At 37.3% G+C, this 26,319-nt stretch overlaps 2 protein-coding genes and 1 non-coding gene across 4 annotated transcripts; 2 read left to right on the forward strand and 1 right to left on the reverse strand.

Annotated features, from left to right (window-relative positions):
• The first annotated feature begins 2,685 nt into the window (after positions 1 to 2,685).
• Positions 2,686 to 2,758, forward strand: TRNAR-CCU (transfer RNA arginine (anticodon CCU)). Its single transcript has one exon. It is a non-coding gene; the product is annotated as a tRNA-Arg (tRNA).
• A 3,344-nt stretch (positions 2,759 to 6,102) lies between these two features.
• Positions 6,103 to 8,395, forward strand: LOC143863481 (transmembrane epididymal protein (DUF716)). The gene has a single exon (XM_077374152.1). It carries the CDS (start codon positions 6,283 to 6,285, stop codon positions 7,174 to 7,176), a length of 894 nt encoding a protein of 297 aa, XP_077230267.1. The 5' UTR covers positions 6,103 to 6,282; the 3' UTR covers positions 7,177 to 8,395.
• Positions 7,384 to 18,689, reverse strand: LOC143863480 (uncharacterized). 2 transcript variants are annotated; one of them, XM_077374150.1, is made up of 8 exons: positions 18,244 to 18,689; positions 17,666 to 17,771; positions 16,394 to 16,486; positions 16,102 to 16,297; positions 13,767 to 13,945; positions 12,453 to 12,706; positions 11,361 to 11,533; positions 7,384 to 8,241 (listed from the first exon to the last, which is right to left on the reverse strand). In XM_077374150.1, exons 1-8 carry the CDS (start codon positions 18,647 to 18,649, stop codon positions 8,074 to 8,076), a joined length of 1,575 nt encoding a protein of 524 aa, XP_077230265.1. In that variant the 5' UTR covers positions 18,650 to 18,689; the 3' UTR covers positions 7,384 to 8,073. The 2 variants fall into 2 exon arrangements, with proteins under 2 accessions (XP_077230265.1, XP_077230266.1); XM_077374151.1 differs by having other exon boundaries at positions 13,767 to 13,942; positions 18,244 to 18,687.
• Between the last annotated feature and the right edge of the window lie 7,630 nt (positions 18,690 to 26,319).

The raw sequence follows: 26,319 nt of genomic DNA on the forward strand, positions 1-26,319 counted from the left end.
TTTTTATAATGGTTTGATGCCTCCTTCTGTTCCTGCATTTTCAGCAATGGTATGGAATTTTCATTGCCCACCTCGGGTTAGTATCTTCGGTTGAGCCGTTTGTCGTCAAATGATACAAACCATTAACTTCTTGAGAAACCGTGGGATGTTGCCAATTGATTATTGCCCTCTTTGTCTTACTGATGGGGAATCTGTGGATCATTTGTTCATGCACTGTTCTTTCACCAGGATTATATAGAGATGTATCTTTCTGAGGTTTGGAATCACTTGGGTCTTCCCTAGAACTATTCAGAATCTTTTGAGTATTTGGGGGTTTGTGCCATGGAAAAAGAGAGGGAAATTATTGTGGAATGTGTGTTTGCTAGCTACGTGGTGGGTGGTTTAGAAGGAAAGAAACTCTAGGGTGTTTGAGGGTTTGGCCAAATCACCTTATTATTTGTACATGAGGATTATAGCATTGGTCATATCATGGGTTAGATGTCTTCCATCTTTTCTTTTTGTATCGGCCTTTGATCTTTGGGAACATTGGAGGAAAGTGTGCTCTAGTACTGAGAGGAAAATTAACATAGACTAAAGATGGGAGCCTCCGATGCTAGGAATGTTGAAAATCAACTTTGATGGTGCTTGTTTTGGAAACCCGGGTCCAGGGGGGGTGGGGGGTCTTTGCCGTGATAAGTTTGGTGAGATACTTTGGGCTTTTTCTGGTCCTATTGGTGTGTGTGATTCTTCTGAGGCGGAAGTCAAAGCGGCCTAAGTAGGGAAGTATTAGACCATATTATTGTTGAAGGGGATTCATTGAATGTCATTCGGTGGTTGAAGGGTGGTGTAGCTCCTCCTTGGAGATTTTTGGCGTTATCTGATGAAATTGAGGATTTTGTTGCGGGTTCGGCTATTGTCTTTAATCACGTTTGGAGGTTGGCAAACGAAAAGGCGGATGTGTTAGCCAAGCAGGGAGTTGGGAGGGAGAGTATTTTCTGGTTCGATCATCTTCCCCCGTAATATAATTTTGTTATTTTTGTTGTATCTTTTCTTCTTCTTCTCTGTTTCTTCTTTCTTGTTTTTGTTTTCTGGGTTGCCCCTTCTCGGGTGCTCCCTTGTCATTTTATTCTAATCAATACAAATCGCTATTTCAAAAAAAAAAATGGAGAATATCAGCACTCTAATGCATATTACATGGACATTATATGAAGAGTCTCCTAGTACAAGGTAAAAGGAAATAATATTTCCATGGAAAATCAGGTATTATATTTTTTAACTTGAGTCAATGAAACGTTTTTTGGGACTTAAATGGGTCTTTTTTCGGGTCTGTTTTCATCTCTGTCTCGCGAGAAATTGGAAGAAACAAAGACCTTGAAATCCTTTCCCTTGGCCTTCCGAAAGATGATAAAGTCATAAATTCGCCCTCTTTCTACCCCAAGACAGCCCCCTGTTGTGTATTTATGATTCTTTTTTTACACTACAAGGGAGTGGGCCTGGGAAGAAAAAGGGGCGAATTTATCATTCCCCTAACAAGATGATCACTTTCTGGGCCCCACCGTGTAGTGTTCTTGGATTGCCAGAATCTGGTGTATCCTCATTCCAATTCCGTTCAATTATTCTGATTATTCCAATTCAGCTCAAAAGAACAAAATCCTAGAATATGTTCCCCTCCCTAAGAGGGTGGTATTCTGATTCCACCTCTGTCGGAATGGAATTTTTACTAGGACTTTTTTAATTAAAATATTTATTTATTTTTTTCTCAATCCCACCTACTAGAAAAAACTACATGCCTTTATCATAGTTTTATTAATTAATTTATTTTTATTTTTATTTTTGCTTTTTCTTCAGCTCTGCTCTTGGTTATGTAGTTGGTCTCCATAGTAGCACTAAAAAAAAATTTAATTTACTTTAGGCCCTGTTTGAAATGTAGGAAAAGTTTAGAAAGAAAAACTTTTCCAGAATTTCATACTTTTCCATTATTTAATTACACATGAAAGAAAAAACTTAGAGCCAACACTAAGTAATCAATATACATATTGTTAGGGGTAAAATCCTGCCTCCAAACAAGGGCCTGACTTCAGGCACCAGAGGATTAATGAGCGCCTGGATGATATGAAGGCCCAGGCGGCCGTGGTCAAAGGGTCATTTCACAGCTCTTCTAGAAGGCCTAAAAGCCAACCCAATTGGCGGGGGGTAAACTTAGAAACCGATTTCTCCGGAAGACCGTCTAATCACAGAAGACTCCAGCAATGGCATGTTTCCTAAACTGTTAGTGGACTCTAAGATTATAAGAGAGGACCAAACTCCAAGGCGCATATCTGATAACTATTTGTTCTCATTGCTCTTCCTCTTTAGCTTAGTTTGTACCTGTTGCCTCGTCTGACTTAACCATCGAAGGATTCCTCGGAGTCCATACTCTGAGGCTTCTTGATGCTTTCTTTGTGCTTGTAGATGGCCTAGGATGGCCTAGGATAGTGGAGCTCACTGCAGGACCGCCTCCAAGAGCTTAAGTTTGGATTTTAGCGGCAACACATATCATTTTTATTCTAAATTGTAGAAAGAAAGGAATACTTGAAAAAAATTTATATTAGAAAAGTGTTTCCTTCCTATCCAAACAGGACCTTAGAGGAAGCATAAGCCGGCATGTGGGAGTTGTAATTGTTTAAAATAATAAATATTGTATTAGTAGTCTCATAATATGTAAAAGCGCCTGTAGCTCAGTGGATAGAGCGTCTGTTTCCTAAGCAGAAAGTCGTAGGTTCGACCCCTACCTGGCGCGTTCGTTTTTTAAAAGTACGGGTTTAATGCAGGCTTAAATCAAATAACATCATGAAAAAATATGGGTGATGGATTTTTTTCGCCTCCCAGTAGGATAATACACCCCACATACCCCCATTGTGGGTTGACTTTGACCTTTTTCACCTTAAACGGGGGGTGTGTTATCCTGGGGGGGCGGGCAAAAAAATCATATCCATATATCTATATAAGGAAATGATATTTACACCCCCCTTCCCCCTGTCTAGCAATTCTTCTTACTTTTATTTGTCTTTTCCTAAAACTGGATACTTTGCCTCCTTTTCTTTTCTTTTTTCCTTGGCAATAACTTCATTTCTTTGAGAAAATACAAATTGAAGGGGGTTTAAGAATCATATTTGTAGAGTTCCTATGATGTACTTGGAGCTTATCTGCTAAGATAATATAGATTCTTTGTAAGCAGACACCAATTCAAATAAATCAAACAACCTTTTTCTTTTACATCCAACACTAATCTCAATTCAATATGAGGAAAAGGATTGTACGCTCGAGCGTACCAAGCTTATGGTACGCTCGAGTGCCCCAATCACATGGGTCCCACATTTTTTGTGGTGATCCAAAGCATTCATTTGAAAGGCCCTAACAAAGTGGGACCCATATGTGATTGGGCACTCTAGCATACCATAAGCTTGGTACGCTCGAGCGTACAATCCTTTTCCTCATTCAATATATCTCGTATTTTCGTGAGTTTGAAATTACCTTGTCTTCCCTCATAATGAATTTCATAAAGGAAGTGATTTATTCGTCCTCTATTCTTCCCCTGCCTACTCCCTCCAGTGAATTTATGATTACTCCTTTACACTAAGGGCACGTTTGGCTACCATGAATTTTTTTTCATGATAAATGAATGCCTCCCAAGTGGTGAGAGAGGGGTAGGGTGGGTGGAGTGGCTAAAAATCAAGAAACTAGTATCCCAAGTGGTGAGAAGCGGCTAAAAATCAAGAAACAAAAACTCTACTCAACACTGATTTTTTTTTTTTTTCAAAACAAAATGCACTCAACTGAATTTCTTTATTTTTTTTTAAAAAAATTGCAGCTTTACTGAGAATAACTCAAGTGTATATTTTGAGAGAAAAGAAACGAGTTTAAAATTTAATATGCAAGTTATCATATCTTAAGAAGGTAGAGAAATAACATATGTCTTTGATGAGTTTTTATATGATGGCCGACCGTCAAGTACCGTCAAAACGGTACCTCCTTGATATTTGATCCAACAGCTGCCCACTTTTTAAGAGGCTGCTGTTCGATCAAATATCAAGGGTGGTACTTTTGAAGTACCACCTTCACGTGACTTGACGGTCGGCCATCATATAATTTCTCGTCTTTGATAGTATAATAATATGCAGATATTCATATTTAACTTCAAAACTTAGTGCCTAGAATATTTGGAAAACCATATTCGCAGTCCCCTTTTGATTACACGCTTTTCTTATTGGCTTGATAGCTTTAATGAAGGGCGATAATATTTTCAACCCCCTCCCCAGGCCAACCCCCTGCGGGAGTATGCGTACGCCCTCCTTATAACATGAACAGGCAACTTCAACGCTTTTTGACGTCAAATCACGTTAAAAGGGGAGCGAATGCATGCTGTAGGGGGGTGAAAATATCATCGGCCTTAATGAAATTGTAATATAATCTAACTACTATCTAATCTAATCTAAGTACTATATATAAAGGCAAAATCTTGGGTTATTTTCTTGCACTCTTTGCCAAAAATTCTATTTATATCCCATTGGTATTCTGCCTATCCTCTTTAATAAGATTTTATGATAGTACCTACTTCCTTTAGGCTCTGTTCACTTGCGTTCCCGGAAAAGCAAATCCCTGGAAAACAGCCTCTATTTTCCTTGACAAGACAGAATTCTGGTGTTCACTTGCTTTCCTGAGAAAGTAAGAAGCCTAGGTGGAAAAAGTCAAATAATGACATGGAAATGTCTCTTTTCTCACAAATGTGGGAAACCAAATCCCACTATTTTGGTCGGATTTGCTTTCCCGGAAAAACTAGTGAAAAAAGGTGGGCAAGCAGTTTCTCGGGAAACCTTTTCCTGCACAGTTCATGCGCACGTGAACAGGCGCGGGAAACCTTTTCCTACACAGTTACCCTAGATTTCTTTTCCTAAAAATATGGAATTTCTTCTTTTCCTTGCAAAAAAAGTTTTTTTAGTTTGGTATGTACCCTAAAAACTTGGGGTTCTGTGATTTTGTAGAAAAACATTTCGTTTGGAAAATATTAAGAGCCATAAATTATGAGAAGAAATCTCCAAAAATATGGAATATCTTCTTTTCTTTGCAAACATGTTAGTTGTACAGTACTTTTTGAAAGATGCAGAACTAGAAGAGCTTGCACGTAATCCTCTGTTTTGGTTGGAATTCCAAAACACATGCGTTTCAAATTCTAATCAATAACAATTACTTCTAATATTCATTTATATAGAACCAAATGACTTCCTTTGACTTGCTCTTCTTCCTCTGCAATTTGGGGTCTGTGGATTTATCCATTACCTTTCCATTCTGTTGCTTCTCTTTACATGTAACTTTATTTACTATAATATCTTATCTTTTTACAGGTTTAATCTGCAATCTGGGTTTTCTTATGTTTCTTCATGTCTCATACATTCAAAAGTTGCCAGGTGACATCCATAAGCTTGCCTTTCTTTCATAGATATTGTTATCTATTCATGATGCTTATGCCTTTGTTGCTTAGATATTGTTATGTATTCATGATATCAATTGAACTACAATTCATGTGTGTGGATAGTATGCTGATTGTTTAAGACTCTTAGTTGCACGTGCCTTTTTTACTAGTAGTCTACAATGGCAATTAGAGAAGCACAAAGTAAAGAGAGGAGGGCCATTATCTAAACAAGTGTGGATATCATGTCCAATAAACTTTCAGAGAGTATCTAATCATGTCCTTATTTAGCAGACAATGAGTTTCTTTAAATCAGTGCCTCTGGGTGGAAACATCTTAATTTTTGTCACCTTTGCTCAAGTGGAAACCACCTAATTTTTCACCCTTGCTAGTGGAAACATCTTATTTTCCACACACAAAAAAAGCTGAAAATGGTAGAAGCCTGTGGTCTGGTCCTTACCTACGTGATGTTATTCATTTGAAGGGGGAAACATTTAACTTTCATGCCTCATTTGTCCTTTGGTGATCCTTCCCTAAAAAACTGACTTGACCTTTGGTGGCCGCTAGAGCTTTTTAACAATAATGGGAGTTGATATTTCCACTCATTTGTCCCCATTATTTTGTCATCATCCTTCCCTTGAATTTCAAATCCACTGTTCCAGCAAGCTATAGAATCAATGAGGGAGTCTAAATGGATGAGTGAGGAGTGGTGGTAGTTACCAAACAAAGGGATGAAGATTTCAGGTCCTTTAACGAAATCATTACACTTCTATTTTTTCAGGTGTTCCTATTTAAGCTGCAGCAGGGTTAGCAAGAGAGGCAACTTCTGGACTTGAAACCAAAAGAAATAGGCACCAATGGGCACATTTATAGGACACATAGTCCCTGGTTTGGCCTTCTTCCTCCTCGGTCTATGGCATCTCTTCAACAACATTAAAGCCTACAAGCTGAGAGGCCACTCTAGTTTTGAATCAAGGCATTGGTATCCATTCAACACACCACTTTGCACCATCAAACACTTGGAACTTCTCCTCATCTTCTCCTTCTCCATCTTTGCCATTGCCATCCAAATCCTGGACTACCCTCTCCTTCAATTCACCTTCAAACCCAACAATTTTGAACACGCCGCCATGTTCCTCCACCTTGCCATCTACGCTTGCAGCGCCCTTGCCGCCGAGTTGACTCGCTCGCCTAATGTGTTATCAGGGATAGTCGGAGTCCTAGCATCTTCCGTCTTCGGCCAAGAGTTATTGCTACTACATTTCCACTCCGCAGACCATTCGGGGCTTGAAGGCCATTACCATTTGCTCTTGCAGCTCATAGTGCTTGCATCCCTATTGTCGGCAATGGCGGCGGCAGGTTTCCCTAGCAGCTTCTCCGCGGCTATCATCCGGTCTATGTCGGTCATGTTTCAAGGTTGTTGGTTCATGGACATGGGGTTCATGTTGTGGGTCCCCAACCTTGTACCAAAGGGTTGTTTTGCAACATTAGGAGAGGACCCTAAAATGTTTGGAGCTGTTATATGTGGGACTGAGGAAGCAAATTTGAGAGCGATGGCGTTGGCCAACTTGCAATTTAGTTGGATATTGGCAGGAATTTTGATTTTTACGGTGATCCTTTGCCTGACATCGGCCGAAAAATGTACACATAGTAATGTGTCCAATGAGTACGAGAAGCTTCATAATAGCAGGACTCTGGATTTGGGTCAGATTGTGAGGGAAGCTGATGGCCACAAACAACTGCATCCTTAGTTTCAGTCCAATAATAATATTTGGACTAACAACTCTCAAAATCCAAATGAAATACAGCAATAAATAATATAGGAATATAAATGATCTTGCCAAATAAAATTCAGTCCAATCTGGAAATTTCCACCAGCTCGGGTGATGTTCTCCAAGTAACCATGCTTTCTTGTATTGAATAAATAGAAGTTCTAACTTCTAACTGATGATGCTCGATTATATTTGCAGAAACTTCTACCAACCTCTACCCAAAAAAAAATCCCTTCTACTACAGTGTTTTCAAAGAAACAAATTCACTATTACCAGTGTATGCTTGCTTCTATGTTTTTTTCTTCTCTAGCAGAAAATATTAATATTCTTTAAGCCCAAGAAAGGCCAAGGCCTAACAAAGTCATGATTTCCATAAGAAAGGTGCAAGAAAGGAGGAGAATAATTAATCTAATAAATTAGAGACAACAGAGTTATTTAATTTAGAAGAACTTAGCTTGGTGGTCAGCAACTCCATTCGCTTCAAGATATTGGTAATCAGCCTTCTATTGTGGGATTTCTTCTAGAAGGAAGCAACAAACTTCTATGATAATTTGGAGTTCCTCGGGTGTCGACTCTGAAAACTTGAAAAGCCAAGTTAGTCCGCATCAATTTGGCATCTTCTGAAAACTTGAAAACCCAAGGTAGTCCACATCAATTAGGCATCTTATGTCTATTGCTAGTCTGCCTCAAACTTTATCATTCATGATAAGCTTATGGTGCTCGCAATCGGCCGCTGCAGTTCAGATGGGCCTTGGTCCACAGATTTTGCTGATTGGGTGATCCTAGGCACCTCATATTGTGTGTCCCTTCTTCATATTGACATAATTGAGTCAATAGAAGCTCGATGAGTATCAGAAGAAATGTTGGTGCAGCTTCTCAGGTTAAAGGATAGAAGTTTGAGAACAATAAACTGCCAAGAAGAATATATGCTACGCAGTATGTCCAGATCAAGTAACCGCCTCTCTTACCCTTACCAGGAGACACCATTAAATATGAGGCACACCAATAAAGTGGAGGGCTGGCAGACAAGAAGCGAGTCGCGACCTGCCACAAAATAAGTGAGTGCCACAGAATGAAATATGAAATATACAATCTTTTCAATTATGGAGAACAAACCAATGTCCTGCCCTCATCACATGTAATGATGTTCCAATCATAAAAAATATAAGGAACATGCTTGACGTGCTCTTTTTTTATCTTTTTCTCTTAATTATCTTTTTCCTATGGGAGATAACTTTAAAAGGGAAACGAATCTTAATACAGCTGATTCGAGAAGAAGAAGCAGAAGGATATGAGAGCAGATAGCACAAAAAACAATCAAGATCTATTGTGGACTCAATTGTTAGAAGTGCCTAAGAAAACATTGCATGGGTTTTCAAGTTTTCCATAAGCAATGTGTTTTCAAAACCTTCCTCCAATAATTAGTTCCTTGTACGTGGGAAAATCAGTCAGTAGGATAATATCCACAAAAGTTCTGATGCAAGCAAAGTTGAGAAGCCCATAATTCAACAAATATGATTATGGACAAGAAGAGGGTCAATCAAAATTCTAATGAGATCGAGACACCATGCCAACATCAATAATTGGTCTTACAAGGCTTCATTCTTTCACTAAAATTGGCATGTTGTTCGACTATGGTTTATGATGATTTTTGTTTTAATTTTTGAGTAGAGTGTAAGTAGATTTTGGTAAGCCATAACAAGGAAAAGGTGAATCCATTTTGGAATCCATTTTGAAAAGCATTCAAGTTGATAAATTGGTATCTACGGGCTAGGATTTCTTAATGGTAATATGAAGCCGAGTCCTTAATTGGATTCGACAGTTAAGGACTACTTTTAAAAGTTATAAAGCATTAGAAGTTGGCTTTCTTGATTTTTCTGGGCAGCGTATATGACACATTCTACTTTATTGTGGGTTGCTCTAAATTACAAATTAGGCAATATTGAAGTTTGATCTAGGGACTGAAATCAGTCATAAGCCAATGATTAGGATTAAATTAGGGTTCTGAAGTATTTTATGCCGATATATAAAGTTTTGAGGTTCTAATATGATGGATGCACATATTTTTTTAAGGAAAAATATGAGAAGGTAGAAGTACAAGTGGGCCCCACTTGTTCAGTGATCCAGACCATTTATCTTTTAGGCTTTGCATGGATAAGGCATGCATCAAAATCCACTCCCATTGAACAATTCAAATCCTCCGATTTGTAAAGGCTTTCTTGATGAATACAGATCGTTGTTATTTTTATTTTCTCAATGTCCATTTAGCATCGACAAATTGGAGGGCTAAAATCGTCCAATGAGGGTGGATTATGCACAATGGCCCATATCTTTTTAAAAAAAAATGCACAATGGCCCATCCATAGCAAGGCCTAGGAAATAAATGGTTTGTATCATATAAGACCCCGGAGTTTTGATGTACTTATGAAGAGGTGAATGAATATTTATGCATTTTCCCCATTGGGTTTCAGTTTTTCCCTTGATCATGTTTTAATCAAGTTTATTTTTGTTTTATCCCTCTCTAGCATTATTTGTGAAGATCCATTGGAAGTTTATGTGATTGTTCAATTCTTTAGCAAGTTTTCTACTTTTGGTGGATTCCTACTAGATTTACCGGCATCAATTTTCCTTGATAAGGGGCTATTTATGTAAAGAGAAAGAATTTGTCTCAGTATGTCATAGCAGTCAAGAACATAGTTAAAAAAATTGATTCATGTTGAGCCTTGAGCAGGTCATATCCTGTTCTTTATCAATAGAAACTTGTCGATATATATATACCAAGTATGAAAGGGCAATGACATTCAAAAGTATTGGAAAAGATCAGTGAATGAGAGCAGTGAATTTTGGGCCTTGGCAAGGGGGATGCTTATGTGATGGTTTTTAAGTTCGTATTTGAACTTATTCTAAAATGATTGGAAGCGGTCAAGAATAGACAAAGAAGGGGTAAAAAAGTCATTCGTCCAATCCCTAGCTATAGGGCTTACTCATGCATAACTGTCATTATAGCTCTTTGGGGAATCTATGGCTGGCAATCATATATACAAGGGTAACTAGGGATAGCATGGAGAAGTCTAACTATCTTTTTCCGGGTCTTACTGCAGATTTAAGGGCACAAACAAAGTGAAGGCTTGTCTAATTTTGGAGGGTTTGATATTGTTTAGAAGAAATTAAGTAAGCAAGTTGGGAGGGATTCAAACAGTACATGGAGACTCCTTAAACGTGGTTGCGTGGATGTCAAATAAAAATCAGGCAATAATGATTAGCAAATGTAATGGAGGAATTCTTAGAGTTCATAATGGAAGTTAACATTTATGTTTACCACATTGCGTGAGAGGTTAATGACTTTGCATATTCCTTTACACAAGAAGAGGTGTCAACTTCTGCTGTGTGGCAATCTAGGCTCTCTGTACTTATTATGATTTTTCTTTTTTCCTAATAAATATATTATTTATTGAAAAAAAAGAGTATGAAGTCGATTTGACTTGACAATCATAATGCAATGTCATGCTTTCATCTGACGTAATGATGTGTAGTATAATTATTTCAATATGGTGGCAATAAAAGTCTTCTTTAGCTCAGGGTTATGGGGCCCTTCCACTCAACCTGCATATTTATTACTTTCTCATTACAAACAGAAGCTATTAAACTTGTATGAAAGATAACATCCAACATTTTTCATTTTCAAATTAAAAAATATACAGAAATGAGAAGGAACATTCGCAACAGCTATTTTCAAATTAAAAATGTACAGAAATGAGAAGGTACATTCGCAACAGCTATAGATTTTTTATTTTTTTTTGGACGGTAGGGATTGAGCCTCTATCACAATTGATAAAGGCTTTGTTCTTCAATCTTGAGGTTGGAGGTTCAACCCAGCTTGCCCACCAAAAAAGGATTTTTTTTTTGTTGAAATAAACCAAAAAAGGATATTTTGGACAGTAAATTAGATTTTTTTTCCGTTTTTTTTAATATAAGTTGCACCTGAAACATCAACAAGTTATTGAACTACCCTTCTCAAAAGTGGAAGCTAAATAATCATAAGTTAGAAGTTATGGCTACTTCGTTGTTCAAAAGTTTACAGCCATTGTCAGTAAGTAAAGAATGTTGTGGAATCTCCATGTTAACAAAGGAAATGGCAGGTAAAACAAAAGTAGGAATCTGACCTGTACATGCATGAACAAAAATGCCACAGCGGCCATGAACCACAGGTGTAGAATAAAGGGAAGAACTAATATGGAGGAATATCCCTGCTTTGATGGATCTGATGGAAGAGGATCTTGTAAGGAATCCGACTCCTTTTCTTTGGCCTTCTTCCTCTGTCTAAGTTTGAGATCAACTGTTTCAAATGGAAGATAATATATGAGGACATTATCCATTTACCAAATCAAAATGGAATGGAGAAAAAGTATTAAAATATTCTTCATGTTTCATAGAAATGACTAGATACCAGATTTATCAAAAGGATAACCAGCTAATAATACTCCTTGATGATCAAATTGATATGAATTTTGTACCAACATCAAACAAGATTCCACGGAATATATGGAAGGTATCGAAGTTTGAAAATAAAATTGAAGTACCACAACCTTCATTGTTGCTTTTGTGAAAAATGAGGGCAATATCGTCATTTGTATATTTGAGTATTTGAGGAATATTAAGAGTCAAATTCAAAAAATATATTTTCAATATGTTTTACATGGAACAACCAAAATATTCCATCGCCAACATGAATACAGTGGTTTATATAAATGCCTCTACATTTGACAAAAATACCCTTCAGGTTCTGGTGAAATGTAATTTAACTATTCATGAGAGTTTATAAAATCTAAGTACAAATAACAATTATTTTAATTCCATTGAGACTAATAAAAATAAAAACTGTGTATGCTCCTTCCAATCCAAATTTATGCTACTTCCCCCAAAGGAAGAGCTATGTCAATTTAGAAGGAAGCAACTATGTCATTTTCAAAATGATTATTTTTTCCTCTTGTCTATTCCAGTACTTCTATTTTGTGATTGCTGTTGTTAATTGTTCAGGTCTTTGCATTTAAAGCTACTGCATACCTGTAAAAAAAAACATCAGGATTATTTTTAGTAGTCCATTTTAAAAAGTCTGTGAAATCATCATCAGTCTAAGGGCAAAACAGAATAAAAATAATTATATGCAAACCTAAAATCGGTGAAGCCAACTCTACTAAAATAATATGCAACCCTTAAATCGGTGAAGCCAAGTGTACTACATAAATCACAGATACCTCTCAAGGCCTTGGGAGAGAAACTCTTCTTCGAAATCGGGACACCCTTTACTCTTCGATCTGTCCGCACATGATAGAGTACAGCAGCAATGTTTTTCTCCTCTTGAGAAGCTCGGAAACCCAAAGTGGAAAGAATTGCAGGCCGTAGCTTTGCATACTGAATAATTGAGCAAACCGCAAGGGACAATATTGGAGACGCAAGAAGAAAGTTGGGCAACTGTTTCAACTGGAAATATCTCAAGAAACCTACGCCCCTGACATAAAATAGACCACCAGCTAAGTTAGGAAATATCATCAAAACCTCATTATGCCCTAATAGAATGATCTAATAACGCACTTAACATTGGGTCAAGAGGAACAAACAAACTAGTGTCTTGCTCTGATGTTACTTGGAACCACAGGTACAGACTATGATCGAGGACAAATGCATCTGGGTTGTATTGACTATTGAGTCGATTGAGTCGGCTATGAAATATAAAATTACTCCACTAACCACCAAAAAACTTCTTTATTCTGGAAAAACTGGATGGCTCACAAGCAACTTCAAATTTTTTTTCAAGCACATGCACTGTGCATTACTGGTTCAAATTGGTTTATTCATTTGAACTCCTCCCTTGTCTTATTCCTTCTCACGAGAGGGTTTTCGAAGGCTACTACTAACGCAGAAGAAAAAGGGAGCCTTTAAAAATATCTTATTTTCTTTTATACGAAATTTAATCAGGTTAAATCGCATAAATTGTATGAATCGTACGATTTATGATTGAAGCATAAAATTTAATCGAAAATCACAAGACTTATACCAAATAAGAGTAAATCATAGGAATCAAATCGAAATCTATAAAATCAAGATTTGAATTGTCAATCGTAAGATTTTCAAAACAAAGGTATATGCATTATGCAAATTTTGGAATTATATTAAGTAAATCTTATGTTCAGACCAAGTCTTTTAAAAGGTGAAGTGCTGGTGCAATAGACATTAAACCAGACAGTTTTTTTTCTTTTGAATGCTATATTAAGCCAGACAGTTTATAGCAAGTAATGGCACAAGTTCCAAATTTCTCTCCTTTTTATGTAATTCTTCACATTTTAACCAAGAAATTACTATAATGGGGTATAACTATTTCCAGTTCCAACTGGCAGGAGCCTGAGCACATAAATTGCAGAATCGTCGATCTTTACAAAATATCCTAAACGTCAAGAGCAGCAGCAGAATATGACACCAGTAAGACTCCTCCTCGACTAATTGCATATCTTTAACTATCTAGTAAAAAAATTGAAGGCCCGGTAATTCACTGTTAAAAGCAATGAACATACCAGTATTGGCTTTGCAGGTAATCATAAAATAATGGCACTCTTGTTTTGCACCAAGGCCTCAACTCATCTGATAAACTTCCAAGACAAAGATTGAAATATCCATAAGCTTGAAAGGCAATGAATGGCACAAAGATACAAAGAGATCGCACAGCTGCCAAGATAGATACCCTGACTGCCTGCTTCAATACAAATTTACACAATTAATTATCACAATTTGGCAATGAACAGTAGTTTCATAATTTATATTAACAGGGGAATGTTTCACAGTTCACACTCTTCGTTTTATCAAATATTAAGATTTGAAGTTATAGTACTGTGAGTAGCTCCTATAAATGCTAGCTGATTTTAATAATAGGACAATAATCATTTCCCAACAACTGAATAGGCGAAGCAATAATGGGTCAGTACAGAAATTAAATCATCAAAAGTATTTAAATTAGTAATAAGGAAGAGAAAAAAAACATGGTTTCCAATTTACGAATACCATATCCTATGAGCAGGCCAATAATCAGTAAGCATGAAAACTCTGTTCAATTAATTTTGTTAGTCCTATCTATAAGAGGAGAGCATATGAAAAATGTAACCGATTCTTTCGTTTCCTTGGGTCACTGGTCATACGCCGGGAGTTTCGGGCTTAATACCGATATTTTAGCAACAAATCCAATAAATCTAAGTGTAGTGCTTGGTGTATTGATCTTTTTTGGAAAGGGAGTGTGTGCGAGTTGTGTATTTCAAGAATAGGCTGGATCCAACCAGCTGCACTTATTTACTTATTGAATATGGACTTTGAAGAAGCAATAGCATACTTTTGCTTTCACAGGTTCTCTTGTATTATTCAGGACATCTGGGGCCTAAGGAACTGGGATGGCCTAGGAAGATTTATGCAGGTGGATTTTCTCTTAGAAGGATGGAAAGGCCGAGCTCTGGTAACCGTGGGAATGATATTGATGGCTCCTTGAAGGGCATAAATGCAAGCTTGAACAACTTTATGGTACTTGGTTTAATTGGTTCAGAAATAGAAAATACTCAAGGGATGAAGCGATCCATCTGGAACATATTCTGCTTGGAAAACATACAGTTGTCTTTTCCATGGACAACCTTTAGAGATTAGACAAAATGAAGCAAACTAACCATAGTTACTAAATTAGTTCTTGAAGAGCTCCTAGAATGAGACTTAAACAGCAAAAAGCTCTTGTAGGTACTGCTTCGAAACTTGAAAAAAAAAGTACCTATTTCTTTCACTTCACAATTCACACAAGGATACATGTACAACCCACAAGCATTTGAAGAGAATAGTAGTAGTGCAACGCGGAAAGAATATTTGATGATTAAATATAAATCTCATGTTCCATTAACTACCCAAATAAAATTGCACCACTGCTTAGGCTAGAAGCTTAGGGGCCTCGTAGTTTGCAAAGAACCAGCTAATAAATATTGATGAATAAAATCTCTTACACAGTAATTAATGAACTTCAAGCCTCAAAGATATTATTATGTGCTTGTGTATCTCTTTTGTGTCATACTTTGGTTATACACTTACACACGCGCCCAGCATAACCTTATTTTTGGATAACCCTCAAATCCCTTTAGAGAATCTCTCTCTAAAGGTCCCTTTAGGATCTTTTCCCAGAGACTCCCTAAAGGGAGAAGACCCTTCTCTTTCAGGAAAAGGATGATAAAGATGAAGACTCCCAAAAAAAAGACGGAGGAAAATCCCTTTGTAGAATCTCTCTCTAAAGGTCCCTTTAGGATCTCTTCCCAGAGACTCCCTGAAGGGAGAAGACCTTTCTCCTCCAGCAGAAACAGGACAAAGATAATATTTCCCCAAAAGTTCACAAAAATCCCAAGTTTGTGAAAAGGTGTTCTCCAAATTTGAGATTCTCTTTTTTCTTGCCTTGTGGTGAAGCACAAGTCAGATCTTCAAAAAAATCCTTCTTTCTGGAGGACAATTAACAAAAGTTGTATTTAGATAAAGAACCTGATGGATAATTAGAGGTGTTTTCTTCTTCAAGAAATGTAATTAACGGCCAATAGAGCCAGAAGTGTACGATCCCTACCAAAATTTAAAAGAACCTCTTCTCGCGAGAGGGAAATTTGATCCCAATTTATTTTGTGTGTGATTTCCTTTTTCATGCATGTGAAATTTGTTGCGAACAAATCCTAAAGTGACATTGCAAAGTTCAAGCCATAGTTAGAAAAAGACACCAAAGATAGACATCGTGATATTATCTTCATTAAGTCAGCCACAGAAATATCCTTTACCCATGTTAGTTACAAGCTACCCTGATTCCTCAAGACACTGGTGAAAAAAATAAATAAATAAATAAAGACTTACATAGGCATAATTTTTTCCGAAGATAGCATTATAAGCCTGATGCAGCGCCTGAAAACAGAAATAGCCAGCATTAAGCACCCCATTTGACCTTGCAGAACCAGATAGAGCAAGCAGGAGCATGGCTATAGTATTAGAACCAGCTAGTAAGTGGTATACTCCTCCAAGTGAAAATAAGGCATATAGAGTCTCTGAATATCTGACACATCACGACATGTTAGAATCTCAACTAATCATTTTGATCCTGAAAATAGAGTACTCCCAAGTTTAAGTTGAAGGAAATACGGAGAATTACACTGATGAATAGAAGATTGAAGCCGGATTGAAGCAAAATAGAATAGAAGCTCGAAAAGCAGCATCAGCATCCTTTAAGATAAGAACTGACAGCCTGTAAACAAAAAGGATTGAAACACATTCTTCAAAGACTCCAAATTTGGGAAGATGTGAAAGCAGACAGTGCATAGAGAGGTTGAAAAGTAATCCTCATTCAAACAGTCATGTATAAACTACAAAGAAAAGGATGAGAAGTTAGAGTAATCCAAATTCAAACTATCATGTATAAACTAAACCTGGTTCATCATAGAGATCAGTTCTCTTTGCTTTGTTTGTATTTTTTAATTTCATTCACCACTAGATTTTAGAACTTCAGTTTTATAATACCATTCAGTTCTCTGATTCATTCATTTGGGACTTTTAGACTCAAATTTCAGATTGGATCTTAAACATAAATACAGATTTTTGTTTATTATTGAAGGATACGGTAAGGTTGCTCCATTGTGACCTGGTGGTCACGGGTTCGAGACACAAAACAGCCTCTCTGTAAAGCACGGGTAAGGGTGCGTACATCTAGCCCTCCCCAGACCCCGCAATGGTGGGAGCCTCGTGCACTGGGCCGCCCTTTTTTATTTTTTATTGAAGGATACTAATCTGCCATACAAGTCTATCAAACTGTAAAGGAATATTTCATATTGTCCCCCCATTACTCTCGACCTACAAATTTCTTTAATATCATTAATCCTTGACACTTTGACATCTACAATCATTTTAGATTTGTTTGACTCGTGCAACTTAATATATCTGTACTCAATTAAAGAGATTTATAAATCTAGTACATTGAAGTCAACCCTTTTAAGTTTTAACCACTCATTTCAGATTTCATCAATTTATTTTCTCTAAACTTAATCTATCCAATACATAAGTTGAACTTCTACCCAAGATAAAGTTTGACCACTAGATTATAATTCAAGTCCCATTAAACCCTCAAACTTGACTTGGAGTCTTGAATTCCTTTTGCCTCTAGCTTAGCAACCTAATAGATTCAAATTCAATTTTTTTTAATTCTCAAATTCAAAATTTTAAATTCTCTCCCTCTATTAGATTCAAATTCAAAAGTTCAAACTTCTAAACTTTTACTTCTTTTCATTCAATAAACAAAGATGTATTAAAAGATCATATTCTTCTCAATGTCTATGAGAAAAATATGATCTTTTAAAAATATATATATCAAGAAAGACATAACAACTGTAATGCAGATATCTAAAACATCAAAACAGAGATACCAAATCACCTGTAAAAATAAACTGCCGCGAACAAAAACCCAACATTATTTAATACATAAGCTGATAATCCCAACACTGCTCGATAACCAAGAACAGGTATCAATGGAGCAAAAACTGTAAAAAAAAAAGCAACCATTAAACAACAGAATTTTCAAAACAACATTCTAATTTAGGCAAAGGAACAAACAAGTGAATAAAGAGCTTTTATACGGTGTAAGCCCTTATAGTAGTCCAGTATTTTTCAAAAAGTACTGTACGAACAGAACTATAGGATGATCCAAACCGTCCATTTGATGGCCCACAACATAAATAGGCTGTGCCCAAGTAATCATTTATGTAGGATGATCCCAACCATCCGATCTATAAAGAAACTGCATATTGTTGAAACCTCTATAGATCAGAGGGCTAGGATACTCCAATGGAAATGATTTTTGGGACACAACCTATTAACGTTGTGTTCCATCACATGGACGGTTTGGATCATCCTATAGTGCTGTCCGTACAGTACCTTTTGAAAAATACGGGACTATAAGGGCTTACACCATATAAAAAAAAAACCTAAGAGAGTACTGAATTCATTGCTCACCAGTTCGAGACAATAGACTAATGCAGATCGGAAGAAGAGGCAAAAAGGCGTATGTTTGTTCGTATTCGTATCCACATTGAGCGATTCTTACGAAATAAACCCCGTCCCAAACAATACTGTTTTCGATTGCTGATCTGATGCGAGGAAAGAGGACGGAATCGGAATCGGAGGAATTGGAGGAAAGGCAGCTAGGGTTTAACGAGGCGGAGGTATCATAGGGGCTGAAAAGAGATCTCCAAAACAAGATTAGGGCAAGAAGGAGTAATCTAGAGGCGATTGCGAAACGGAGGACTCTCCGAGAATCGTTGAGTGGGGCATCGTTCGACATGGATTCATGGATCTTCCGAGAAGAGAAAGTGCTCGGTGAAATGGAGGAGATGACACTGAAAAATCGTATTAAGGGCATTTTAGTCTTTTTACTCTAAGGATAGGACATGATTTTTTTCGCCCCTCTTACACGGTTCGGTCTGGTTCGGTTTAGGGAGTTTCGTTGAATCGAACCAATCGAACCAGTCACATCGGTTTCGATAAAATTCAAACCGTAACCAAACCGATCGGGGTTATAACCGAACCGATTTTGACCGGTTCGGTTCGGTCAACGGTTTATCTAGTACAAATCCAAATCAAGTAGTTAAATACGTTTATCTATATAAAAAAAAAAAAAAAAGGTTTAAATACGTCTCTCTCTCTTTCTCGTGAAACAAAAATGAAGAGACCTCTCTCTAACCCTAATCGAGGGCCTTATAAAGCAGATGATATATTCGCCTCCTCCTTTTCTTCTCTTGGACAACCTCTCAGATTATTTAGGACTATTCTTTTTACACTTCTAAGGGGTGGTCTAAGGGGAAGGGGTGAATGTATTCTTTACTTTTGGATACAGGAAATTGATATAGACACACTTCCCTTGCTTAAATCACCCCTCTTCTCTTTGCAAATGATTTTAACTCATCTTGGATTTGATAATGACACAAAATCATTTCGTCTTTTCCTCCATTTCTCGGTTCGGTTTGGTTAATTTTCGGATGAAAACTCTAAAACCGTGAACTGAACCGATGGGATCGGTTCGGTAAAATTCTAAGCCGTGACCGATCCAATGCCGAGAAAAACCAAAACCGAAAGGCCCGGATCGGTTTGGTTTATCGGTTGGGCCGGTTTTTTGTGCAGCCCTAATTGAGGCGACGTTAATGCTTTTTAACGTGAATTTCGCCCCTGCAGTGAAAAGGAGGTGCATGATCCTACAAGTGGGGCGAAAAAATCATCTCCCATGTGACCTGTAAAAATAAGAATTTAACCGTGCCCATTTGGATTGCAAGAAAAACAATTCTCAAAGAAAATATTTTCTTAAGAATTTTTTTCCTTTCCATGATTTATAGGGAAATGATATGGAGCCCTTAATAGATGCAAGGGCTCTCTTTTTGCAAGGGCTAAAGAAGGGCCCTTGAATATATCCACGTCTTTGGTGGTTGAGAAACTGAATTCGGTTGCAAGTAATGGCATGATCTATTCAAGGGCCCTTCTTTAGCCCTTGCATATATCATTCCTCGATGAGGTAATTATGGTTAATTTGAAGGGATATTATAATAAGTTGAAGGTCCCTCTAAGTGAATATTAAATAGGGTTGGTTCAATTTTTATTTTTATTTTTTCTGTGTGTGTGAAAAGTAGGAAATTTTAGAAATATTTTACCTTTCTAAATTTTAAAAGTCCCTACTTTTTTTATACACTAAAAAGATAACTTCAACTAATCCTATTCAATTTTTACTCTTTCAATTTTATGCGTTGAAGTATAAATGGTTAAATAACATCAACTCTAAGAGCTTATGCGTTTGGAGTAACTGGTTGTTTCACATGGTATTAGAGCTATTGCCTCACCATAGAGCATGGGTTCCAAACCCAACAACTCTTCCATAGTCTATGCTAAAAATTCCATGTACGGCCAACCCAAAAGAGGGCCCATGTGAGGGGGATTGTTGAAGTATGAATGATTAAAATAACACCAACTCTAATAGCGTGAGTTGGTTGTTTCACGTTGTAATATTATTTATCTAAACTAGCCATAATCTTATTATTTCCCTCTAAATTGGGGAACCTTGGAAATGTTTTTCTTGCCAGATGAGGCCTAAGGGTCCGTTTGAATAGCATCATTTTAAAATCCTGGATTTATTCAAAATCTATGATTGAAGAAATGTTAAGGATTTGATAGCAACATGATGAATGAATTTTTAAGCAATTTGAAAACCTCATTAAACATTCGTTCATCATTATACTAAATCAAAATTCATGAAATGGGGATAGATTCCAGCTTTGCAATTATTGATGGGAGAGAGATTGGAATTTTCAGCTCATCAAGGTTTTCCACTAGCAACTATAATCAAAAGTTAGAAACCACAAGAAACAGCCAACTTTAACAAAGTGGGGAGTCGGAGACCAACGAAAAAGAACATGAAAGAATAAAAATTCAGTAAAAACGAGACAGAATCCACTGTTCTAATCTGCTTTTAAAAAAATCCATGATTCTAATCATTTACCCATAATCAGAATACAAATTTCTAATAATATAAGAATCAGAACTCCAAAGGTATGACCAGATTAGGGTTTTCAACTATGAAGAGCAGTTAGTTTCGGAAGTGAAATAGAAGAGCCAATTGAATGTAAAGGAACCAAAATTTTACAAAATTGGAAACAGAATTAAAAAATATTTCAAATATGTTCTCTAACATGCCCCCTCAATCCACATATGTTTGAGGGGCCATGTTAGAAAATATTTTACCATTGGATTGGGTGGTGTGTGGTAAATTAGGCATAATTTTAAAACTCCCCCGAGTCGACTCTCTTTTCCTTCTGCGCGTTTTGCTGCCGCATTACGTGTTTTGCCCTACATAGTTAATAAAAACTCATTTTACTCTCCCGAGTTATGACCGCGTCAAACGAGTACTCAGCCGCATCAAATGTGTTCTTAGCTGCATATGCACTGAGTACACAAGGTTTTTTGTTCGCCGCATTTTGACCTGCATCCGCGTTTATCTACACTTTAATTAGGTACTTATGAATAGATTAGTAACTAAGCTATATTCAGTGGTTAAGATTCCCATCTTTTTCACTTTCCTGATTAAGTTATTGTCTTGCTATGTTTATCCCTTTGAGTGTTCTATATAAACCCTCATTAGGGCTAATTGTAATCAATTAAGATTAGTGAAATTTCCAAAGTTTACCATAGGGAGAAAGAGAAAGGATAAAATAACATAGAAAAATCAACTGTATCTTCCAGCGGCAGTTTGGGGACATAGATTTTATAATCTAGGACTGTAAAATCCTGGGTTTATAAAACATTTTATAATCCAGATTGTAAAATCCGTCTATATAAGCCAAACTCTATCCATACTAATTTTTATAAAGTAATGGGTTAAACATTGAAAAGAAATTCTGATGGCATGGATTGAGAAGTTGATACAAAGTAAGGAATTTGTTCTATAATAAAGAGATGGTTGGGAAGTAGTAAAGAATATCAAGTGCCAGAGTAATAGGATACTTTGATTGAATTCCTAATAAATCCAAAATAAAGGGAGTCACATTTTTTAAGTCCAAAGCTTTTCCTTTTCAATGTCTCTCTAAGTGCATATAAGGGTTCATGAGGCATAGATGCATACATGCGCAGAGAAAGGACAGAAGATCAGAAGTTGGAAGATGAAGATTTACTACGTCCTCCTCATCTTCTTCCTCTTCTCAGGTTATTTGCATCTCCATGTTTAGCAACCATAATCTTATCATCTAAGGCCATGTTTGGCAACCATGAATTTTATTTTATTTTCAGGGAAAATAATTAGTTTGCCAATTGATGAGAAAGTAGTAGAAAAGGTAGGAGAGGGAGAGAATAGAGAGAACTGGAGTGGCTGAAAAATAGGAAAAACAAAACTCTATTTTGAGCAGTTTTTTTTTTTTCCTGTTTTTCAGCCCCTTCTCACCCTCTCATTAGTCATGTTCTCTCAATTCTCTCCCTCGCCCACCCTCTCTCCCCTATTTCATCCCTGGATAAACTAATATTCCATGGAAAAATTCTTCATAGCTACCAAACATTGCCTTAAGCATCATAATTTATTTTATTTTTTTTCACTATTAGAGAATGGCATTGAATGATTGTGGATAATATAATCAAACCAATTTTATGTTTATGCATTTATTTATTTCTTTTTTTATTTTGAAAGTTGGGAAGATGGTACTAATAATAGAAGGGGTGAATTCCATTCGGCCTCCGGAGCACACGTGTCATAAGTCGATTGGCTCTACAAAGTGCGACCCACAAGAGTGTGTTCAAGGGTGTTCCAAAGAAGCAAATGGTACCGGATATTGCAAAGATGATGCTTGTGTTTGCTCGTATTATTGCCAAAGACCACCACACTAATCTCTATCTATCTATCTCTATCTCGAGAATTTATATGATGGGTGGCCGTGAAGTCTTGGAAAACAGGTACGGCCCACTTTTTTTTTATGATCCAAACCGTTCATCTGTTTGGGCACAACGTAGATAGGTTGTGCCCCAAAAATCATTTCCATAGGATGATCCTAACCCTCCGATCTGGAGAAGATTCCATAAATGGTTTTTGGAAATCTCCATATTCAGATCAGTTCAGATCGGAGGGTTAGGATCATCCAATGGAAATGATTTTTGGAGCACAACCTATTTACGTTGTGACCAAATAGATAAACGGTTTGGATCATTATATGGAGTGGGCCGTACCTACTTTTTGAGACTTCACGTGTTTTCACGGCCACCCATCATATAAATTCTCCTCTATCTCTATCTCTATCTCTATCTCTATCTCATGTTTGTTGCTTGTTCACATTGTTTTGTTGTATTCCAAGCCTATTAATGAATAATGATTTTTTTCGTTCGCTTCCAAGTTTATTAATAAACAAGAATGATTCTACAATTCCAAGAATGCAAAATATGTATGCCACGCTTTTGTACGCGATGAAGCAGAACCTGTAGAAGTTGGAAATTTTGTGAATGGAAAACACTTCCAAAACGGGATTTCGTTTTGAAAATAAAGACAAAATATGGTTGTGCTGATATCAATTCAACCTCATGAATGAAGACAAAATCTACTGAAAAGTGAGCCTCTGTGGCTGCTGTTAGATGCCACATACCACTTGCGAAATGCCTTACGCGATGGACGCTAGCAAATCCCATGAACAAAAATATATAACGGATATTTTTTAACATCGGTACCCTCCATTCAAATTAGACCCGGCACACGGGTAACCCGTGCGGGTACGGTACCCGTGGGTACAGGTAAAAAATACCCGCGATTCTACTGGTAGGTTTTTCATGTACCCAGACCCAACCCGTGCGGTAACTGATCGAATTTGAATTTATATTTTTCACCTGATTTTTTTTTTTGCAACATAAGCTTTCACGGACCGTGAAATTTATTTTGTCCAACAGAGGCTTGAATCAGAGAAGATGATGGTGAAATGGGTCTCTAAAGATGAGTTTTGGTTCAGCAAAACAGAGAAGGTGATGGGGAGGTAAGATTTTGCAGGTTTAATGGTCGGATCTCATGGTTGTTGCCGGAATTAGGTTGAAGATGGTTGTGGGTAGAAGAAGATGATGGTGTTGGTGGTGGAAATGATAGAAGTATAGGTGGCTGATGGTGGTGGCGAGGGTGGGAGAGGTGGCGGTGGTGGTCGGCGATCGGCGATCGGAGAGGGAGGTTGGGCTAGGATTTCGTGGATGCTCAACTCGAGTGGAAGACTGGAAGGAGAGAAAATAGAAGAAAACAAAATGATGAAAAAAAACCTAACCCTAGTATTGCGGGTAACCCGTGGGCACTAGCACCCGACCCAGACCCACCCGCTGGTCATGGGTGTGGGCCAGGTGCAGGTCATTTTTTGACGGGTCAAAAAAAATTCTACCCGTACCCACAAATTTTGATGCTGGCCGGGTGTACCCGGGGGTACGGGTGATGCAGCGCACATCTCTTGAATTCGGCAACAATATTCTGGAGAAGTAACATATCTTGATACTTCCTTTCTTAAGTTAGAAAAAGATTATCATCAATAGATTTTTGGAATTTTACTTTTATCATCAGTCCAAAAGTAGTAGTTTTCTATTTTTTAGGAGTGGTAGTTTTAGGACTCTTATTTTGGTTATTAAAAGAACCCTATGTTACTTTGTGGGGGAGACTATTTTGATTGAATAAAAAATCACACGTTTTGTGTAGAGAAGATTGAGCTTCTTCTTGGGGTTTGTTCCCTATTGTGTTTGGATTATTGATTTCTTCTTTCTTCCGCTTGCACCAATTTGGTATCAAAGCTCTCGTGGATCCTTGCCGTTAATCGTGAAGAGGCGACTACCATGGCTCGTGGGCCTCATCAAGATTATCAAATAGATGAAGTTGAAGAACTAAGAATGCAAATTCATCAACTTACGAATCGCGTAGCGCGTCTCGAAATTCGGAGAGGCTATAAAAATAGTCTCGTCTCGAAAGATTTTAACCCTCTTGATCATCGTGCCCCGCGGGGTGAGCAGTGTGAAAGGGATTTTCAAGATCGGATGGGTTCCAACAAGGGATTCAATGAGTTGGTCGAATCGAAGGTTCTAGATGGAAACCCACATCTAGATTTGGTCAAAGAGTTTGAAGAGTTGGTCGAATCGACGGTTCGAGATGAACAGCCGTGTTTTGACGACTATAATGATGATGAAGATGATGAGATCACTTGGAACGATCGTGGTGAAGCGTTGGTTACTCGGCGTACTTAGAATAATTTTATCATTGATAGTGGGTGTTGTGAGGATGTAGTGGCACAAGCGATGGTTGTTGTGTGCTATGAAACTACGAACCAAAAGGCAAAAGACGGCATGGAGATCGAAGTGGATGGCAAATGGCGAAATATTAATTTGATTTCTTCATCAAATTATGTCGATCCATTTTTATTAGATTATCCATTGAAGCCTACAATGGATGTTTGTAAATTCCAATCGGTTCAAGATCAAGAAAGATTATTTGATGCTCTACAATTTCAAATGATTATCGTTCTTCGTTACTTTAAAATTCGAGGACGAGTTTTTCTGAATCGTGGGAAAATGATGCCGACTAAGATTAGTGAGAACGTGCACTCTTCAAAGATCGAAATCCGATGACGGATTTTCTCCAACCTAGGGAGTCTGATGGAGCACACATCTCTTGAATTCGGCAACAATATTCTAAAGATGCAACATATCTCGCTACTTCCTTTCTTTAGTTAGAAAAAGATTATCATCAATAGATTTTAGGCAATATTTTAGGAATTTTACTTTTATCATCAGTCCAAATGTAGTAGTTTTCTATTTTTTAGGAGTGGTAGTTTTAGGACTCTTATTTTGGTTATTAAAAGAACCCTATGTTACTCTGTGGGGGGGACTTTTTTGATTGAATAAAAATCACACGTTTTGTGTAGAGAAGATTGAGCTTCTTCTTGGGGTTTGTTCCCTATTGTGTTTGGATTATTGCTTTCTTTTTTCTTCCGCTCGCACCAACGGGTCACATTTTGCCAGGTCTAATTCAGATATAGGGACTCTCTATCAGATTTCGGACCTTATGATCCAATGGACACTGTTGGACTCAGCTGGTGTGCCTAAATCCTGTCCATTAATTTGGATACATGGATCGTATAGGTTCATTCCATTGACACCCCTAGCATTAAACACAAAAAGAAACTACAGTTTCAAATTTCTATAAACTCAAAGCAACTCAGTCTTCCCTGTCTGGGGAAAAGGAGAACATGCAGACTTTTTCAAGTAAATTTCCAATAACATTAATGCGGTCCATTTTTTCAGCTCCCCTTTCATTTCACCCACAAGCTCTAAACCAATCCACCACACCAAACCTCACACAACTCTCTCCCTTTACACAAAGAAAAGGCGGTTTTTAGCACAGATGAAGAACATATCTCACACTACTCTCTACTTTCTTGCCATGCTCCTCATCTCAGGTCTCTTTTCTTTTCTCTTCATCTCCTTTCTATAAATATATTGCTTTCCTTTGTTAAAAACAAGAGAAATTCCTTTCTTCGCCTTCGATTTGCTCATTAGTCACTA

The sequence above is a fragment of the Tasmannia lanceolata genome, unplaced genomic scaffold (genome assembly GCF_043159265.1).
Source record: "Tasmannia lanceolata isolate RefF3 unplaced genomic scaffold, GAP_Taslan_0.1 ptg000044l, whole genome shotgun sequence".
Taxonomy (NCBI): Eukaryota; Viridiplantae; Streptophyta; class Magnoliopsida; order Canellales; family Winteraceae; genus Tasmannia; species Tasmannia lanceolata.

What these genes read in the sequence shown, in the direction of transcription:
- LOC143863480 (XM_077374150.1), bottom strand. Translation starts at nt 18,649, where the DNA reads ATGCCCTTAATACGATTTTTCAGTGTCATCTCCTCCATTTCACCGAGC. An exon ending in TAGTCTATTGTCTCGAACTG is followed by an intron (nt 17,772 to 18,243) that starts GTGAGCAATGAA and finishes TTTTTTTTACAG; the next exon opens with TTTTTGCTCCATTGATACCT. An exon ending in CTCTCCCAAGGCCTTGAGAG is followed by an intron (nt 11,534 to 12,452) that starts GTATCTGTGATT and finishes CATTTGAAACAG; the next exon opens with TTGATCTCAAACTTAGACAG.
- LOC143863481 (XM_077374152.1), top strand. Translation starts at nt 6,283, where the DNA reads ATGGGCACATTTATAGGACACATAGTCCCTGGTTTGGCCTTCTTCCTC.